The 22,106-nt window shown below is 41.4% G+C and overlaps 1 protein-coding gene across 1 annotated transcript in view; it reads left to right on the top strand.

The window, feature by feature from the left end:
- The window catches only part of LOC124798069 (apolipoprotein D-like), a 226,983-nt gene that overhangs the window by 190,190 nt on the left and 14,687 nt on the right, over nt 1–22,106 (top strand). The window contains exon 2 of the mRNA XM_047261308.1: nt 19,383–19,513. Coding sequence (XP_047117264.1) covers nt 19,383–19,513 — 131 coding nt within the window. The remainder of the gene's footprint in view (nt 1–19,382; nt 19,514–22,106) is intronic.

The raw sequence follows: 22,106 nt of genomic DNA, 5'->3' as shown, positions 1-22,106 counted from the left end.
CAGCAAAACAGACGGTGTTTAGGGAATTCTTTATTGTTGCGACAAGCTTCAGGGGTTACAGGTGCGCGTCTTAATCCGATGGTGCAGCATGGCATCGACTCACGACGTCCATGATCTGCTAGTGTGGTTAGGCTACAGCTGCGAGTTATAGCTTTGTGGATAGAGGGCAGCTGCATACTCGATCAAACCTCGGGAAGACTGCACACGGACATTCTAATTTGGCATTCAGTACCAAGAAGAATTCAAAACGCCTAATTTCATACATTTCTTAGTAAAAACATCCTAGGATGTCTTTTTAGAATGCAATACAACATCTGGGACAGGTCTGAGCAGTCGATGTTCTTTCGGTAGCTCCATTTCACTGTAATTACACTACTGGCCATTAAAATTGCTACACCACGAAGATGACGTGCTACAGACGCGAAATTTAACCGACAGGAAGAAGGTGCTGTGATATGCAAATGATTAGCTTTTCAGAGCATTCACACAAGGTTGGCGCCGGTGGCGACACCTACAACGTGCTGACATGAGGAAAGTTTCCAACCGGTTTCTCATACACAAAGAGCAGTTGACCGGCGTTGCCTGGTGAAACGTTGTTGTGATGTCTCGTGTAAGGAGGAGAAATGCGTACTATCACGTTTCCGACTTTGATAAAGGTCGGATTGTGGCCTATCGCGACTGCGGTTTATCGTATCGCGACATTGCTGCTCGCGTTGGTCGAGATCCAATGACTGTTAGTAGAATATGGAATCGGTGGGTTCAGGAGGGTAACAAAGAACGCCGTGCTGGATCCCAACGGCCTCGTATGACAGGCATCTTATCCTCATGGCTGTAACGGATCGTTCAGCCACGTCTCGATCCCTGAGTCAACAGATGGGGACGTTTGCAAGACAACAACCATCTGCACCAACAGTTCGAGGACGTTTGCAGCAGCATGGACTATCAGCTCGGAGACCATGGCTGCGGTTACCCTTGACGCTGCATCACAGACAGGAGCGCCTGCGATGGTGTACTCAACGACGAACCTGGGTGCACGAATAGCAAAACGTCATTTTTCCGGATGAATCCAGGTTCTGTTTACAGCATCATGATGGTTGCATCCGTGTTTGGCGACATCGCGGTGAACGCACATAGGAAGCGTGTATTCGTCATCGCCATACTGGCGTATCACCCGGCGTGATGGTGTGGGGTGCCATTGGTTACACGTCTCGGTCACCTCTTGTTCGCATTGACGGCACTTTGAACAGTGGACGTTACATTTCAGATGTGTTACGACCCGTGGCTCTACCCTTACTTCGAACCCTGCGAAACCCTACATTTCATCAGGATAATGCACTACCGCATGTTGCAGGTCCTGTACGGGCCTTTCTGGATACAGAAAATGTTCGACTGCTGCCCTGGCCAGCACATTCTCCAGATCTTTTATCAATGGAAAACGTCTGGTCGATGGTGGCCGAGCAACTGGCTCGTCACAATATACCAGTCACTACTCTTGATGAACTGTGGTATCGTGTTGACGTTGCATGGGCAGCTGTACCTATACACGACATCCAAGCTCTGTTTGACTCAAAGCCCAGGGGTATCAAGGCCGTTATTACGGCCAGATGTGGTTGTTCTGGGTACTGATTTCTCAGGATATATGCACCCAAATTGCGTGTAAATGTAATCACATGTCAGTTCTAGTATATTTGTCCAATTAATACCCGTTTATCATCTGCATTTCTTCTTGGTGTAGCAATTTTAATGGCCAGTAGTGTATCTCATATCTTCCTCTTGCCATTGTTGACACGTGGGAGTAGTTAGGTCGTTGGCCGAAAGCTCGTTACATCTCTTCGTCCGCGGAATAAAGAAAAGGAAGCATAGACGTCCCGCGAGGAACAAAACTGTTGTTTGAGATATCTTCAAATAGGATGTACAACTATCTGCACTTTGAAGGTTAACGTTTGTGCTAGCTTTACAGTTGCAGGACGACCTCGGCTTCTCTTTGTGCGAGCCTCCTCTGTGTGTATCGCGCCACACGTCTCCCTGACCCCGCGGTCTATCTCGGGGTCAGCCTGCGTGCGACACCGCCAGATGCAGAGGCGGAGCGCGTGTGACGTCGGTGATAACCCAGCCGCAGAGGTCTGGCCGGGCTCTGTTGACACCGCAGTGAGCAGGCACGGGCGCCCGCACCAATGTGCAAGGGGGCCCGCGGGGGCAAGGTTCAGTCCGCACCAGCGCCGAGAGACTGGTCCGCACATGAATCACGTGTTCCATTTTTCCACATGTTCAAATGGTTCAAATGGCTCTGAGCACTATGGGACTCAACTCCCGAGGTCATCAGTCCCCTAGAACTTAGCCTAAGGACGTCACACACATCCATGCCCGAGGAAGGATTGGAACCTGCGACCGTAGCGATCGCGCGGTTCCAGACTGTAGCGCCTAGAACCACTCGCCACTCCGGCCGGCTTTTCCACATGTAAATATCCTTCAGTACCATACTACTCGGTCGCATTAATGTGAACAACTGTCAGAAACTCGAACAACCACCTTTTGCAGCACTGACCACAGCAGAATGAGCAGAAGGAGATTCAGTGAGGTTCTCGTAGGTACCGACAGGGATGTGAAACCTCGTCGACTCCAGTGCTGTGGCCAACTGCACAAGGTTTCTCGTCTAAGGATCCACGGCGCCGATCGAGGTGGTCCCACAGATTATCTATTACGTTTAATTAGTTGGTTTAGTGGTCAGGGGAGTACAGTAGCTAATTCTAATCACGCAAGTACACTGTGACCTGAAACTTCGCAGGAGAGCTTCTGTAAAGTTTGGAAAGTAGGAGACGAGGTACTGGCGGAAGTAAAGCTGAGAGGACGGCACCTGAGTCGTGCTTGGGTAGCTCTGATGGTAGAGCACTTGCCCGCGAAAGGGAAAGGTCCCGAGTTCGAGTCTCGGTCCGGCACACAGTTTTAATCTGCCATGAAGTTTCATATCAGCGCACTCTCCGCTGCAGAGGGAAAATCTCATTCTGGAAACATCCCCCAGGCTGTGGCTAAGCCATGTCTCCGCAATATCCTTTCTTCCAGGAGTGCTAGTTCTGCAAGCTTCGTAGGAGACCTTCTGTGAAGTTTGGAAAGTAGGAGACGAGGTACTAGCGGAAGTAAAGCTGAGAGTACGGTGCCTGAGTCGTGGTTGGGTAGTTCAGATGGTAGAGCAATGGCCCGCGAAAGGGAAAGGTCCCGAGTTCGAGTCTCGGTCCGGCACACAGTTTTAATCTGCCAGGAAGTTTCATATCAGCGTACTCTCCGCTGCAGAGTGAAAATCTCATTCTGGACACTGTGACCTGTGTGACACATTGCATTGTCCTGCTGGTAGAGGACGACGGTTCAATCCCGCATCCGGCCATCCTGATTTAGGCTTTCCGTGATTTCCCTAAATCGCTCCAGGCAAATGCCGGGATGGTTCCTTTGAAAGTGCACGGCAGACTTCCTTCCCCGTCCTTCCCTAATCCGATGAAACCGATGACCTCGCTGTCTGGTCTCCTTCCCCAAGCAACCCAACCCAACCCCCTGCTGGTTGACGCCTTTGTGCCGAAGAGTAACGAACTGCATTTAGGGATGAACATGACCCCCAATGATAGATGCATACTTGTGTTGATCCATTGTGCCTCCCAGACTGATGAGATCATCCAAGCAATGTCACTAAACATTCCCCAGACTATAACTGCTGCAGGATGTTTGGTTTCAGACGTTTCATTCCGTACACACCAACGGCCATCTCTCCGATGGAGCATAAAACGTGAGTCTGCTGTAAAGGCAACATGTCGCCACTCAGTTGAGGTCCGGTTGCCGTACTGGCGTGGAAATTCCAGCATTCGTCGCCGATGAAAAGCAGTCAGCATGGGTGCACGAACTAGGCATCCACTGTGGAGGCCCACATGCAGCAATGTTCACTGAACGGTGGTTTGGGAGACACTGTTGGTAGACCACTGGTTCATCTGTGTGGTCAGTAGCTCAACAGCACCAGGTCTGTTCGCCCGTACACATCTTCGCTGCCGTCGTTCACACTTGTCATCTATGGACGTGGTGCACAATAGTTGCCCCGGCGCCGGATTTGTATAACAGTATAGCGTCGTTTTTCCCTGCACGTTAAACTTTAACTGCGGAAGCACGCGAACATTTTACAAACTTTACTATTTCGGAAAGCCAATGATCATACTCTTCTGGACGCCGCATAAATCGTGACGTCTCCACTTTATAACTATTGCATTGTTTTCCGCGTTCCCCTGACACGCTTTATATACCCTCCACCGCTAGTGCTGCCGTCTGCCAGCCGGCCGCTGTGGCCGCGCGCGTTTCTAGCCCCTTCAGTCCGGAACCACGCGGCTGCTACGGTCGCAGGTTCGAATCTGCCTCGGGCAGGGATATCTGTGATATCCTTAGGTTAGTTAGGTTTAAGTAGTTCTAAGTCTAGGGTCTGATGACCACAGATATTAAGTTCCATAGTGCTTAGAGCCATTTGAACCATTTGAGCCGTCTGCCGTCTGTGAGTGGTTAGTACAGTTGACGTGGAACATAGGCTATAGTCACGTTAATGTAGCTGGACCGTGTAGTATCAGGTTCTTCTACGTCTACATCTACATACATACTCCGCAAACCACCGTATGATGCATGGGGGAGGTTACCTTGTGGCTCTACAAATCATTTCCTTTACTGTTGCATTCGCAAATGGAGCAAGGGAAAAGCTGCTGTCTATATGCCTCCGTACAAGTCCAGATTTATCTTATCTTCGTGGTCCTTACGCGAAGTGTAAGCTAGCAGCAGTAGAATCGTTCTGCAGTCAAATTCAATTGCTGGTACTCTAGATGCTCTCAATAGAGCTTCTCGAAATGAACGTCGTTTTCCCTCCCGGGATTCTTATTTGAGTTCACGAAGCATCTCCGTAATACTTGTGTGCTGATTGAACCTACCGATAATAAATCTAGCAGCAAACCTCTGAATTGTTTCGATGACTTTCTTTAATCCGACCTTGTGGGGATCCTGGACACTCGAGTAGTATCAAGAATGGCTCGCACAAATGATCTATACGCAGTCTCCTTTATAGATGTGCTTCGCTTTCCTAAAATTCTTCAAATAAACTAAAGTCGACCACACGCCTTCCTTACTACCGACTTTAAGGGCTCATTCCATTTCATATCGTTTTGCAACATTATGCCTATATATTTAATCGATGTAAGTGTGCCAAGCAGCACGCTACTAATGCTGTATTCGAACATTACAGGATTGTTTTTCCTACTCATCTGCATTAAGTTACATTTTTCTACATTTGGAGAAAGCTCCCATTCGCCATACCAACTAGAAATTCTGTCCAAGTCGACTTGTTTCCTCCTAGTCACTTAGCGACGGTACCTTTCCGTACAACGTAGCGTCATCAGCAAACAGTTGCAAATAACTGCTTTCCCTGTTCGTCACTTGCCACAGTGGATACACCGGTTTCCGTGAGATCACCGAAGTTAAGCGCTGTCGGGCGTGGCCGGCATTTCGATGGGTGACCATCCAGCCGCCATGCGCTGTTGCCATTTTTCGGGGTGCACTCAGCCTCGTGTTGCCAATTGAGGAGCTACTCGACCGAATAGTAGCGGCTCCGGTCAAAGCAACGCATCATAACGACCAGGAGAGCGGTGTGCTGACCACACGCCCCTCCTATCCGCATCCTCAACTTGAGGATGACACGGCGGTCGGATGGTCCCGATGGGTCACTTGTGGCCTGAAGACGGAGTGCTGTTCGTCATGTCTTCTACGTATAGAGAATAACAGCAGTCCTCTCACACTTTCCTGGGGCACTCGTGACGATACTCTTGTCTCTGACGAAACTTGCCATCGAGTACAACGCACTGCGTTCTAGTACTTAAGAAGTCTTCGAGCTACTCACGTGTCTGAGAACCTAGTCCTTATGCTCGTACTTTCGTTAACAGTTTTCAGCGGGTTACGTAAACAGTCTGCAGCTGGGAACCGTGTCAAACGCTTTCTAGAAATCTCTGTGCTGTCTGAAAGAACACATATTACAGTCATTGTGATGGTCAAGCTATAGGTACACCTGTTAGTCCTATACTAGCTGAGATTTTCATTTACAGTTCATCCCAAATTTTCCTACAGAAAGAGTCACTGAAATGCAAAATTAAATACTGGTTCAGATATGTGGGTGATGTGCTGTGTTTATGGACCGATTCCACTAGACAGTTAAATATATTTCTACAACACTGAAACTTCCAACATAAGAAAATTCAGTACAAAGAAGGGCTGGAAGGCTCTTCTATACATTTCTTAGATATTAACACAAGGATAAGCTTATTTAGCATTTACACAAAACCCACATCTACACACGCGGTAATCCGTACAAGCTCCAGACACCCACACAGCCACAGACATTTGAATCTACCTCTCGAGCAGAACTACAGACCTTCAAACATACCACTTCCAGCAAAGGCTCATGCTTTGCTATGCCTGATAATGTACTACGAAAAAAGAAAATGGCTAAAATTACACCACGCTGTATGCTGGCCAACACGAACAAGTCAGTTGTTACAAAAACTGGTGCATTATCCTGTAGACTGGCAAAATTTCAGTTGATCTCGCGAAAAAATTAGTCTCGCAGACCTGCATTTAATGATACCAACAGCATATCAAAACTTTTATTCATTAGTAAAGACAAGGTGTAATCCTTGACAGAGAAAGATGTGTATAAAATCACATTCAAGCACTGAGGAAAAGTATATATTGGTCAATCAGACAAAATTGTGGCAGTTAGGTTATCAACTTTTAAAAGAAAACCACTCACGAGTTGTAGAAAGTAAAGTTTTACGTTCTGTTACGAAAATAAAAAAGATGAACCTACTGGAAATACCGGATATCAATAGAGAGATAAACCGAAACCAGCTTAGTACTAAATGATCCAACTCAGTTTCCTTTTTCCCACTTGTTAAATTAAGTTTTAGTTACAAGTACTAGAGTAAAAATTTACATTCAACTTTATTTTTCATCAGTTGTTAAATGTACCTCCACATAAAAAGATTTGTTTCCTTTTTTAGTTAATGTAACTATTCTGCGTGAGAAAAAGTGTAATGTTCTATGTAAATACTCTACAAGTGATTTTTGTATCTACAAGTGATTTTTGTTCATTCCTCATTACTAGAAGGGCATTCTGTTAGCAAAAAGGTGAATGGCCTTTCAGATCATGATGCACAAATTTTATCTTTAAAAGATTTTTGTGCTGCAACACGTGTTAAATATAGTCATCAGCTCTTCAGGAAAGCTCATCCAGTTGCTGTAGAGACCTTTGTAAACCTTATAAAGGAACAAGAGTGGCAAGATACAGTAGACGATAAATATAATGCTTTTCTCAAGACTTTTCTCATGCTCTTTGAATGTTGCTTTCCGTTAGAACGTTTAAAACAGAGTACTAGCACAACCAGGCAGCCTGGGTGGCTGACTAGAGGGATAAGAATATCTTATAGAACAAAGTGGCAATTATATCAAAACGTCAGAAACAGTCAAAATCTAAATGCAGCAGCCCATTACAAACAGTATTGTAAGGTGCTTAAAAATGTTATTAGGAAGGCAAAAAGTATGTGATATGCAGATAGGATAGCTAAGTCTCAGGATAAAATTAAAACCATATGGTCAGTCGTAAAGGAAGTTGCTGGTCTGCAGAGACAGGTCGAGGACATAGAATCAGTGCGTAGTGGGAATGTCCGTGTTACTGATAAGTCGCATATATGTACAGTATTTAATAATCACTTTCTGAATATAGCAGGTGAACTAAATAGAAACCTAGTCCCAACAGGGAATCATATAGCGCTCTTAGAAAAAAGTGTTCCGAGACCGTTACCTGAAATGCTCCTCCATGATACTGACAAAAGGGAGATTGAGTTAATAATTAAATCACTAAAGACAAAGAACTCTCATGGATATGACGGGGTATCTAGCAGAATACTGAAGTGTTGTTCTATGTATGTTAGCCCAGTTCTCAGCCATATCTGTAACTTTTCCTTTAGGAGTGGTCGGTTTCCTGACCGATTAAAGTACTCGGTAGTGAAGCCACTTTATAAAAAGGGGGACATTGATAATGTTGACAATTTTAGACCTATTTCTATGCCATCGGTGTTTGATAAAGTTATCGGGAAGGTTGTATATACAAGGTTACTGGAGCATTTAAATTCACATAATTTGCTGTCAAATGTTCAGTTTGGTTTTAGAAATGGTTTAACAACTGAAAATGCTATATTCTCTTTTTTCTGCGAGGTTTTGGACGGATTAAATAAAAAGTTGCAAACGCTGGGTGTTTTCTTTGATTTAACGAAGGCTTTTGACTGTGATGACCACAAATATTACTGCAGAAGTTGGACCATTATGGAGTAAGGGGAGTAGCTTACAATTGGTTCGCTTCTTACTTTAAGAACAGAAAGCAGAGGGTAATTCTCCGCAATATTGAGAGTGGTAGTGATGTTCAGTCCCGATGGTGCACTGTTAAGTGGGGCGTTCCCCAAGGGTCGGTGCTGGGGCCACTGCTGCTTCTTATTTAAATAAATGATATGCCTTCTAGTATTACAGGTGATTCAAAAATATTTCTGTTTGCTGATGACACCAGCTTGATAGTGAAGGATCTTGTGTGTAATATTGAAACAGTAACAAATAATTTAGTTCATGAAATAAGTTTGTGGCTTGTGGGAAATAATTTGATGCTAAATCACAGTAAGACTCAGTTTTTACAGTTTCTAACTCACAATTCGACAAGAACCGATATTTTGATCAGACAGAATAGGCATATTATAAGCGAGACAGAACAGTTCAAGTTCCTAGGCGTTCGGATAGATAGTAAGCTGTTGTGGAAAGCCCATGTCCAGGATCTTGTTCAGAAGCTAAATGCTGCTTTATTTACCATTAGAACAGTATCTGAAATAAGTGACACTTCAACACGAAAAGTAGTCTACTTCGCATATTTTCATACGCTTATGTCGTATGGCATTATTTTTTGGGGTAATTCTTCTGATTCAAAAAGGGTATTTTTGGCTCAAAAACGGACTGTTCGAGCTATATGTGGTGTAAGTTCGAAAACCTCTTGTCGACCCCTATTCAAAAATCTGGGAATTCTGACATTGCCCTCACAGTATATATTTTCTTTAATGTGGTTTGTTGTTAGCAATATTAGCCTATTCCCAAGAGTTAGCAGCTTTCACTCAGTTAATACTAGGCAGAAATCAAATCTGCATGTAGAATGCACTTCCTTGACTCTTGTACAGAAAGGAGTGCAGTATTCTGCTGCATCCATTTTCAATAAGCTACCACAAGAACTCAAAAATCTTAGCAGTAGCCCAGACTCTTTTAAGTCTAAACTGAAGAGTTTCCTCATGGATCACTCCTTCTATTCTGTCGAGGAGCTCCTGGAAGAGCTAAAAAATTAAGCAAATTCCAGTGTTACATGTTGATTTTCTTCATTTAAACTTACGACTTGTCACCAGAATATGGTTTTTTATATTTCATTTTATCTGTTTCTAATATCGTGTTATAATTTCATGTATTAACTCGTTCCATGACCATGGAGACTTCTCCTTAATTTGGTCCCACGGAATAATAAATAAATAAATAAATAAATAAAATAATACGTATGTAAGTCACACGTCTTTTTATCGGTATGTACGACATTCATCTGTCACCAGTGATGGTCTAAGAAGCCGAAAGCCGGTTTGTGACCGATTAAATACAGTTTTGCAAAACATTAGGAAATGTTTACTACTTAATATCAAAACGTAAGTGTCGTTTGAGAGCCATTAGGATCTAATTTATGCCACATTTGACGGGAAATGCATCCCCGTTCATTCCTCATCTTCCAGATAATTCTCTTTACTTGCAGCTCACCTTAGAGCTCAACGACTAGCATGGGTCCTGGCCTCCCACACCCGCAATTTTTCTTAAGCCAATATCGAGGTCGTAATCTGCTTTGTCGATATGAACTCTCAAAAATAATCACTCGACCATGGAACCATGCTAGCGTATAGTATGATCCAGCGAAGCCTAGATGCAATTGCATCGAGATGGTTTGGCGTGAGAGTGTGACTACAGAGTGAAACTATAAATCTGGCGTGTCAACAGGGTTGTGTCCAGGTAGCTGGTGGTTCAGCTATGGTCTGGATCGTGTTCATTTGATCATCATTAGGTCCCTCTGTCCGGATGAAACGGGCAGTGACAAGTTCACGTTATGTGGACATTCTTGCAGACCATCTGCACTTCTTTCTGGGATTAGAATATCCACGTTTCATCATGACAATGCAGCAAGTCACTGTTCTTTGACTGTATGCAGATGAATTCACCACGAGCGCTCAAGTGAATTCACCACGATGGCTTCCCCTCTTCCGCCAGACCACCAGATGTCAATCCAGTCATGCATTTCCAGAATTCTGTCGACACCCATGTATGCTCAGTGAACACGGCTCAAACAACACAAGAACAGTTGTGAGTAGCACAGCAAATTGCCGCACCGAAAAACGCCTTTCTTTCAATGAAGTACAACTGGCTTATCATATTCGTAACACTCTCACCCCTATTTCGCTATAACAGAAAACGATCTGCCCTTCTTTGAACTTTTTAGATGTATTCCATTAATCCTATCTGGTAAGGATCCCTTACTACATAGCAGTACTCTAGGAGATGACGGCAAGCGTAGTGTAGGGAGTCTCTTTAGTAAGACTAGACCTGTAGCATCATCTAAATGTTCTGCCAATAAAACACAGTCTTTGGTTTGCTTCCCCACAACATTGTCTGTGTTATCATTCCAACTGAATTTTTTTATAACTGTAATTCCTAGGTATTTAGATGAATTGACTACGATGGATTTTTATGATTTATCGGGTAATCGATATATTCAGAGACAATTGCCTTTTTCACACCATATATATATTCTGTCTAAATCATTTTGCAATTAATTTTCATCATCTGATTACTTGACGAGACGGCAAATGGTGACATCAACTGCATACAATCTGAGAGCGCTGTTCAGATTGCCTCCTACTTCATTTGTATTGATTAGGAACAACAGAGAGCCCATGACACGTCCTTGGAGAACGCTGAGTATCACTTCTGTTTTGACTCGATTTTCCGTCAGTTACTACTTACTACCTTTCTGACAGGCGATCATGAAGCCAGTAGCACAACTGAATCGATACTCCAAAGTCGCGCAGTTTGATTATAAGTCGCCTGTGAGAAACGGTGTCAAAATCCATCTGGAAATATAGAAATATGGAAACAGTTTGACATCTCCTGCCGGCAGCATTCATTACTTCGTGCGTATAAAGAGCTAGTTGTGTTTCACAAGAATATTTTCTGAACCTCTACCGACTATGTGTGTATAGACCATTACCTTCAACGGGTTATTGCATTTTTAAGTGCTCATTGAAGAGCGACTCGCTATTAATATCATATAAAGGGCCTTTCCATTTTTGGCCACTCAGTGCGCATCTGTCCGGCCACTGCTCAAAATTGGCTCTAAGCACTATGGGACTTAACATCTGAGGTCATCAGTCCCCTAGACTTAGATCTACTTAAACCTAACTAACCGAAGGACATCACACACATCCATGCCCGAGGCAGGATTCGAACCTGCGACTGTAGCAGCCGCGTGGTTGCGGACTGAAGCGACTAGAACCGCTCGGTCACAACGGCCGGCCCGGCCGCTGCACGGGATGTACATCAGTCTGCAGACAAAGACAGAGGTACAACATGTGCATTAAAGATGTAACAAAAGCGAGCAACGAAGCCGATCTCGAAAATTGATTACACGGATAGAAGCAAATAGACTGTATATGGTCTAACGTGATTCACGTACGCTAAATTCATACTGTGCACCCAAGCAGTCGATGTAAATTACTGACACAAGTCTCGTGTCACTCGAGGCAGAGCTGGCTGGTTAGAATCACGATGATGGAGAAATTTTTATCGTCAAAATGTAATTGGAAAGGGGAGTATGAGTCTTATGTACAATTTCTCAATTACTATACTGTGTGGTAGATCCGTGATTAGATTCCAAAACTTCCCACAGTGGCTCATGGGATGATGGCATGTGACACTATCGATGGTGATCCGTGCGTTGGATGTGGACCTGAAATTCGATGCCCATCTTCTGTTCCACGGGAGTAAGTCATGTGTCAGTAATGTGTTTCATTCTTTCTGTCTATTTAATGTCATACTCATCCTTCATAACGCAAACATATTACACCACACAAGTACCCATCACATCTACATCTACGTGATTACTCTGCTATTCACAATAAAGTGCCTGGCAGAGGGTTCAATGAACCACCTTCAAGCCACCTCTCTACCGTTCCAATCTCGAACGGCGTGCGGGAAAAACGAGCACTTATTTTTTTTTTTTTTTGTTGCGAGCCCTGATTTCTCTTATTTTATCGTGACAATCATTTCTCTCCACGTAGGTGGGTGCCAACAGACTTTTTTCGGAATCGAAGGAGAAAACTGATGATTGAAATTTTATGAGAAGATCCCGTCGCAATGAAAAATGCCTTTGTTTTAATGATTGCCACTCCAATTCACGTATAATGCCTGTGGCACTGTTTCCCCTATTTCGCGATAATACAAAACGAGCTGCCCTTCTTTGTGCTTTTTCGACGTCATCCGTCAGTCCCACCTGATGCGGATGCCACACCGCACAGCAATGTTCCAGAGCCGGCCGGAGTGGCCGAGCGGTTCTAGGCGCTTCAGTCTGGAACCGCGCGACCGCTACGGTCGCAGGTTAAAATCCTGCTTCGGGCATGGGTGTGTGTGATGTACTTAGGTTAGTTAGGTTTAATTAGTTCTAAGTTCTAGGGGACTGATGACCTCAGATGTTAAGTCCCATAGTGCTCAGAGCCATTTGAACCAATATTTCAGAATAGCGCGGACAAGCCTGGTGTAAGCTGTCTCTTTAGTAGACCTGCTGCACCTTCACAGTCATTTACATATTGTAGTCTCACATTTCGTGCTTCATTAAAGGTCGAAGAAAAGCCTCCGTGAGTATCTTGTACAGGACAGCAATGAGAGGTTCCCATACTAGACAACGGGCGCGAACCAAAATCTAGTGTGACATGAAAAGTTTATCACGTCGATTAAGGACGGCCGTAGATCACCTGATATTTAACATCGAAACCGACGTAGTGGGTACTTTTCTGCTCATCACAGATCGATATTTTCTGCACCGATCAACCTGGTTTATTTTTTTCAGTGATATCTCTACCTCACCTAAGGCGAATCACGGGACGATTTATCCCTTCCTCCCCTGGATTAACTTATCAAGGCCCTGATATCGCTGTGACACCAACGACTGATCGAGGCAACGTAATTTTAGAAGACAGCTGTAATTCTTTAGTAAACTTAGCAGTAACGTAACAAGCAATGCACGTTAAAAGAAAAACGACCGTATCACTTGGCATGAAGAACGGAAATATTTCGAATTTGTTTTTCTTTCGATGAAGGGCGATGTGCGCCTCCTTTTTTGTTTTGCTTCTCATGCTTCAGTACTCTATACGCTTGTCACAAACATTCGGAGCGTTAGTCCACTACAGTAAAGAGAGTAGAGAGGAGTGTAAAGAAAAGTATCACACTTTGTCATGCAGTGATTCGTCGTTACATGTAACAATATTACATTTCGGAGACTCTAAAAACTGGCACACATATTTTACGGTTCGCTCGCAGCGGCCCTAATGTCGCAACTTGATTTGTGGCGGTGACGTGTCGCAGGAGGGGGACCCCGACTGGGAGAGTTACTTCCTTGATTCGTCGGGGGGGGCCACAATTGCGACCAATTGGCTCCCAGCGGCAAAAACACACGTTGACCCTCGCAGTCATCTTGTTGCATGCGTGAAATTTATTCTTTTCTCTTTGGAATTTTCCACTTTGAACTTTATTGGGACGATAGAAACCTGTTTGCTTCAAGCCACATGCAACAATTTAGTTTCATATGTGTGGTACTCTTGAATTTCGGAACAGTTGAACAAGATCCCTTAATCGAAACCGGGGGAGCAATGGTTCAAATCCGCGACCGACCATCTTGAATTCGGTTTTTCGTGATTGCCCTAAATCGCTTGAGGCAAATACTAGGATTGTTCCTCTGAAATGGCATGACCGATTTCCTTCACCATCCTTCCTTAATCCGAGCTTGTTCTCCGTCTCTGATGACCTTGTCTTCGACGTGGAGTTAAACACTAATATTCCTTCCTTCTTTCTTTATTCGAGCTTCATACATTAATCCATTCGCACATCATGTTACATAAATTTCTCAGTGAAAGAATGTTTTCAGTGATGTGAAACGAGTCAAATTATATATTAATTGGTAAAAGATGCTACTGCAGGCTACTTCTGTAAAGTAGGCATATACTAACGCGAAATTATAACTACCAATCTACTCATATTGATAGTTATACGAAATACGTCTTCATTACTTCGGGGAATGACAAAGAAAAGTTAGATTGAATAGGAATGAGGGAAAAGAGGTAAGGTCAGTTGAGGTATCTGGGCCGATGGGGTAACTGATTCATGGTTTTTTTCCAAAGAAATTGTGAGAGTAATTTCACTTAAAGTGACTGGAAGCACTAAAGAACGACGGCATTTCTCTTCAACATTACGTTTCTTCTTTCTACGTGTTGCGGCTTTCGTGTCGCATTTTCTTCGATTTTGTAGTACTAGACTTCATAGTAACGTAGTGCCATCTTGAATTGACAAAATATCTACAGGTTCGCTATAAGCATTATCAGTGTTACAAGAAATTTAGCATAAAGCAGAATCATAATGAACATTTTAGTTGTTCTTCTTCAGGTTACAAACTTGAGGGGGCGACACAGTTACCCCCAAAATTTTTCTAAAGTGGTATAAGCAGGCAGATGCTTGGGATACTTTGACCTGCATCAGACAATTTATTTACGAAACCAGAAGAGTCCAACGTTGCCAAAAAAGAAATAGTAAGAAAGCTGTCAAAGCCCCTTAAAAGCAGCTGTAGGGGGTACTGAGGACAAAAGTAGCAGTTTCCATATTTTTTTTTTTTTTTTACCTCCCTATAAACTTTTGAAACAAAAGGAACTAATGTGCGTGTTCTCTGAAGCTATCCTAACACAAATGAGTTTAGTTTCCACAAAATTATATATATTTGGTATTTGTAAAACTAATTTTAAGGCATCAGTGTACCTGTTACTTTTGTCCCCATTATTGGGGACGATAGTAACACAGGTAGGCTACGAAAGTAACATAATGAGTTAAACCACATTTTACTACCTAAAGGACTTATACAGTAACTTAAAGTACATCACCAATATAAAACATTAATTAAACATCAATAAATTTCGATTCTCATTCGTTTAAAATTATTATATTAATTGAAATAGAATTAATAGCACTGAACGAATTCAGGCTTTATAAGTAAATGTTCAGTGAGTCAGTAAAAGAGAAAAGTAATGCATATCTTAGTCCCATTCAGATTCACAATTGTGGCACATGTAAATACCACCCCCCCCCTTTGGTACAAGCAATATGAGACCAACACTTACATTCCCAACACTTTAATCCACTTCTCTTTGGGACGACTGTAGAGGAAAGACTCGACACATACTAGTCAGTAGCTATCATTGTCTTCCGATGATGATTCTTCAGGTTTTTTCTGCTTTCGCGCTCTTGGCCAGCTGCTTTTTAAGTTTAGCTTCTTTGCCACTTTTCGCCTGGGGACGGACGTTTAGCTCTTCTTCTATAGCCAGTTCCTCTGGAGTGTCGGTCAAAATTGCAGACTTTCTCCTTTTTCTTCCTTTTCTTGTTTGTTGCCTTGGACCTGCTTCTGGTAATGGACGAACACCTTCGAGTGAAAATGCTGCGCGAACTGAAGAAGATGATTGTAAACCACTAGGTCCTGCATCACAGGCTATGACATTTGAAAGTGTTTTCCAGCATATTGCTTCTGGATCCGGATTAGATGTCATCCCAGTTCCAGGTGGGTCACTAGAAATCGCTAATGATTCTGCTAAGGACATAGTTTGCTTTCCATAATTGGAAGCTTGTGCTGGGCGATAGTGACAAAAGATGGTGTAAAATCGATTTCACTGAACGCATTCCTATTAAATGGTACTATGCCTATGCAGTGAAATCCTGCTGCAATGTTTTTGGGAGTTACAGCAAGTGGACATGCTTCCCTTACAATTGAAGGGATGTCATAAATTGACATGCTGTTTCTCGGATGATTCTTGATCCAGTTTTCAGCAAAAGCAATCACCATCTTTTTAAATGGACCATAAACTGCATGGTCTAGAGGCTGCATCCTGTGTGTACAGTGTGGTGGGAATGACAGCCTAACAATCCCCGTGCTTTTGCAAAAATTCTGGCTTCTTATGGATATATGATATTCGTGACTGTCGAGATGCAGTAATCACTTGTGCTTAGGAGTTGGTTTAGCAAATTTTACGAAATGGTGCAAGAATAACAAAAATTCTTCCTCTTGCATCCAGCCACTCTCATTTCCTGCTCCAGTGCAACCAATAGGACTGTCTCAAGCGAGGGAATACAAAGAGAGGTGGTGTACTGTGTCCCTGAGCGTTGATGGCAATAGCAACAGTGACAAGATTGCCTCTTTCAGCCGACGTGGTAGCTCCTACATGCTTTATTCCCCATTTAGCAACAATCCTGTTTGGTTTCTGAACAGTGGTTACTCCTGTCTCGTCCATATTCCAGATGTCCATGGGCTCTAACTTTTATCTCTCCATAACGCTAGCCAGGTTGTTGAAAAAGGCATTCACATTTGTTGGACTAAATCTCGTTACTCGAGCAAGACTTGTGGGTTGAGGCAACCGATTAGACAACTGGGGATACCTCTTCATGAATGCTGAAAACCAGTCTGGACCAGCAGTTTGATTGTCCACCCAAGTTGATGGAATTGATATATTGTTTGTCGCTGCCAATTCGCGAGCTAATTTATGGATATCCTTAAGGCAAAGTCTGTAAAATATCTCCAACACTCTAATCACATATTCAGTTATAATTTTTTCTTGTTCATCAGAGAACACTCATTTTACACTTCTACATCCAACACGAGGCATTGGTGTGCTGCTATCACTCATACGTTTCTCTTTCTTTTAATGTACCGATGCAATGTCACATGGCATACATTGTGTTTCTTCTCTGCTGCTCTAATACTTATATTATAATTTGCAACATCATCTGCCGCAGTTTGATATACAGTAGTAGGAGTTAGTCCTCATGTAGTCGTCCTAACCCGTGTTCGTGGTATAATTCCCTGTAACGAAATAACTAAGTAAATAACGAGTCTGTTCAGTAAGAACGAGTTTGTTCAGCAAGACACTGCTACTCCTAACACTAATATACCTAAACTGAAAGTTTCACGTAGTTAAATTATTACAGTAGACTTACGTTGACAGCGTAATACCACCATTATCACAAAACTAAGAAAATAGAGAGAACTTGGTGAGACACTGAAAAAACATTTTACTGCACCACACTCAACAGAGACTCTCCAATACTGGCCAACAATTGGTAGGCAGTTGTTTGAATCACGTGATTTTCGGAGCTGCATGCGAAGGTAGGGGAGGTATGTTACTTTCATACCCTGTTACTTTTGTCCCCAGTCTCCCCTAGTAGATTCAAATATATGATTAGCTTCACTGATGACTTAAGTGACTTACTGAACATTTATTAATATTTTGTTAACTGCACAGATTGTGTGTTCGTAAATATTCGTACCTGAAATTAGAATTTTTGTTTACTTTTAATTTTGACTGTTGTTCTCTAATAAAAGTTGGTGTTATTTGAAAATTTGATTTAATTTCATACTTAATCACTGTGTAGGAGTAATCTTACATTGTACAACTATAGCACAACTCACAATCAATAATATCATGTGTAATAACTGCAGGAGGCAGCACAGACATGTCTGTCTTCAGTACTTTAATGAAAGCCATGTAAATGTAAGAACCATTAAGAGAAGTCCCATGATGTTCAACAACAGTAGATAAAATAATGAAATTACATCTACTTAGGAAATGACATGAAAAAAATAAGAGTTTAGTATAAAGTTCGTTGGTTTAGCCATGTGAAGCAATCTGACATGGGACACATATGCTGACTGTCTGAGATGTAAGCAATCTAAGAATACATTTGCAGTCAGTATGATTAGCAAGTTTTGAAAAGATACTGTTATCCTAAAAGCTGCATACTTAAACTACAGAATAGAAATTTGGTGAGCACTACCAAAGAAAATCCAAATAAGGTACTGATTCCTCAAAAAAAAAAAAAATGGCCATAAGAATCATCTGTGGTTCTGAATATAAGGAATCATACATTGGCTTTTTTCCAAACACTTCATGTTGAGCATAGTAAATGCATATATTGTAAAAGTCTTATTGCTCGTTAAAAGACTGCATCCCAATATATACTCTGATTTGCATCAGTAGAATACCAGAAATAAGGAAAAAATTACACCAGCAGACAAAGAAAATTCCTCTATGTAAAGGATCCATAATATGCAGGATTAAAGTTAGCCAATGCGATGCCCGGTATACTTATGACTCTTTTCACAGAGAAGCTTAAGTTTCAGCTTCAAAAATTTCTTTCGCAGAACCCTTTATAAACGTTATAAGAATATCATATTCATATGCAGTGCTAAGCAAACAATTTGTTTGTCATGTCATTATATGTTAATCAATGCCATAGTCAGAAGAAAATACTTTTCGTTAAATCTTAATATTTGTACCCGTTTCGGTTTTTGTATGTATGCAATGAAGTATTTGATGCTGAAGAAATTATTCTATAATAATAATTATTATTAACATTATTGTTATTATTTTTAATTAAGTAAAATGGCATGGTAGTAAAATGTTCAGCTTTTATACAATTTATTTTGGGTGAATGGTCAACCCTGCAGACCTGATTTCTACATTTACACTTCCTAAATAAAGTAAATATCATCTCTAATGTCATGTATGTGAGATGTCTGAAACTCTTAAAAGAAGTGGTTCTTTTTTTTACAGCTGTCCATCAGTTTTTGCAGATTTGAAATTTGAAGTTAAACACTTATCTCAATACATGTCAAATCTACACTTATGCTTGCCAAGTATGCAGGAATCGCATGTTAGTTTCTGTGCATATACCTTTCTAATGTAACTATGAGAAGATCCGTCTGCTCCTCTGGCACATTCTCTTGTGAGTCTCCAAGCTAAAGATTATGTGAATGTTCTGGAGACATTCAAACACCTGGGTGTTAGCCAAAAATGCGTGCTAATTTGTCTGTCTGAAAGTGTCCCTTCACTGCTAAATTAGAATTACATTCATGATTTTTTTATTGATAAATGTTGACATTTGTTTTTCTTGTTTTACAGTTTGAAGGGAAGTGGTACGAAGTTGAGCGCTCGTTCTACTTGTATGAGATCATCAGCAGCTGTACTTCAATCTACTTCTCACCAAAGCCTTCTGGAAATGTGAAAGTGGCTATTAAGACTGTAAACAGATTGTAAGTATTGACGGTTCAGTTTATGGAATGAATTATGTCTCTGAGATTTTTGTGAAAGGGGGTGGAATGGCAGAAACAAAGCAGAACTTCTGACATAACAAAACTCAAAACTCTTGAAAACTCCTGTTAATAAAGATCAAACATCCTAATGCTGCCACTTTAAACATGAAAATACTTTCTATATTTTGTTTCATAGTTTTAGCTGCTGTAGTAGCTGGTAACAAGAAAAAGAAAAATCATGATTTAAGGGTACAAAGCTACCTGAAGCTTTTAGAACTCAAAGCAATCTAGCATTCACATTTATAAGCAAAATAACACTGAATCCTAGATGGCATCTGTTATGTTGGTGCTGTCATCAAACTGATACTGAATTGATGTGTGTGTGTGTGTGTGTGTGTGTGTGTGTGTGTGTGTGTGTGTGTCAGATGGTGCATGATGCCAGTCCAGTTTTCAAAGATCATTTTTTCCTAATATTTGGGGTAGACATCCCTCCCCTTGCTGATAATGGTCTTGATTTGTTGTGTAAACCTACATGGTGGATTCACAGACTGACAAGTAATACTCCAGAGTTCGTTGAACAAGGTTTTGTAACTACTTTTTCCATGGATGAATTACATTATTCCATACCTGAGGCTACTGTTATCATTGAGATGTTAAAGTTTAACCTTCCATCATAGCTTAATTAAGATGAAGTTAAGAGTAGTGAGACTTATAAAATTTACGAGAAATTGTTTGTGAAGTCCTGCAAGGTAGCATAACAATGAAAAGCTAGTGCATTACATTTATTCTTTAGTTGTCCCAATAATATTTTTGTTGCCTTTACACCACCTTAAAATTGGTGTGGATATCAAGTTTCACAAACCTAATTGATATAGTAGCATACACATTGCTGAAAATCTTGTTCAAAAGATTCTGATTCTGATCTCATTAGCTTTCATTCTGGTATTTCACCTACTTGCTGTAACCCCATTGCATAGTGCCATTTTAAAATGAATAGGACTGTACTGCTAATTTGGATGAAGCCATCTAGTGGATCAGTAAATGCATTTAAAATGTTCCTGTTAATGAGTAAAAACACATTCATGAACTCAAGTCAAAGTGTATTACACACTGTTAACCATTCATAATAAATGGAAATCATTCAGAGGACGATGCAATGATATTAGTGTGGTAAGTGCTTACAGTACTAATAGAAATGGATGTGTTTGCCAAGTAGAGTAGGTCCTACTGGTATTGCAAACCAATGACAAGGCTGAATCATTACTTAATGAGTCAATGTTCTGCGAAGTTCAATTGGGAATTACTCTTGCTGTGTGATATTATTATTACTGGCATACCAAGACAGCAAAATTAATTTCTAAAATGCCTTGATGTCCTTCTTACAGAAGACAGCATCAGCTATCATAGTGAAATAATTGTAAGTCCCATTTCACAATACATAATGAAAATCCTTCAATCCAGTTGTCAGTGGAAATAATTGCAGCCCTTACTCAACATCATGACACTGTGATGGCTGCATAAAGCTAATAAACTTTATCAAACAATCTAAAGTAATTCCTGTTTTCAAAAAAGATGATAATAAAGACATGAACAACTATAGGCCTATCACAATTTTATCATGTTTCTCTAAAGCATTTGAAAAAATTATTTGAAAAAACTGATGGGCATCATAAATACAAAAGGTTTACTGAGAATGTACCAACATAAGTTTAGAAACAATAAATCTATGGAAAAGGCAGTGTATAACTTTATGAATATGATTCTAGATGTGTTAGATACAAAGCAACTCATGCTAGACATATTTCTAGATCTTTCAAAGATTTTTTGATACATTGGGTCACAAAATATTGCTCGAAAAATTGAACAGTATGGTGTCAGAGGACTTGCAAATGAATGGACTGCATCACCCCTAAGCAACTACATACAGAGAGTCAGCATGAAGTACACTATCAAACAACTCAGTTGAATAACTGAAATCCAGTCTAGTAGTAAAACTGTTAAACTATTGCATAAGGCGTTCCCCAGGGCTCAGTATTGGGACCTCTACTATTCCTCCTACATATCAACAATTTGAGCCTGTATGTAGATGCTCATATAACCACAATGTTCAATGTAACTGTACTCTTCAAAGAGGAGAACATAAACACAATTCAGAAAGCTGTGAACATGGCTTCTGAACAACTCAGCAGCTGGGCAACAGTCAACAGATTAACCAACAATACTAAAAATACAGTTTGACAGTTTCCATGAACTTTCACATCACACAAGATGCAAACCCCTCTCAACCAACTGAACAGTAAATAATAAACCAATAGTTACCAATGCAGGTCTGTGGGTACAATATAACCTGAAATGGAATAAGCATACTAAAAAGGTAAATGCCAGAATAAGTACTAGCTGCTGTGTGCTGAAATAATGTATTAGCCAGAAAACAGTGTGCACTACACATACATACAGGCTTATGTAAAATATTTTGTGATATTCTGGGAAAAATCCACTTTCAAAATCCAGAACAAAGCCATGAGTATCATATGTGAAAGCATGCCTAGAGATTACTGAAAACCCATCTTCAGGGAGTTAGAGATCCTAACAC

The sequence above is a fragment of the Schistocerca piceifrons genome, chromosome 1 (assembly GCF_021461385.2).
Source record: "Schistocerca piceifrons isolate TAMUIC-IGC-003096 chromosome 1, iqSchPice1.1, whole genome shotgun sequence".
In the NCBI taxonomy this organism is placed as follows: Eukaryota; Metazoa; Arthropoda; class Insecta; order Orthoptera; family Acrididae; genus Schistocerca; species Schistocerca piceifrons.
This window is presented reverse-complemented; position numbering and strand designations above follow the sequence as displayed.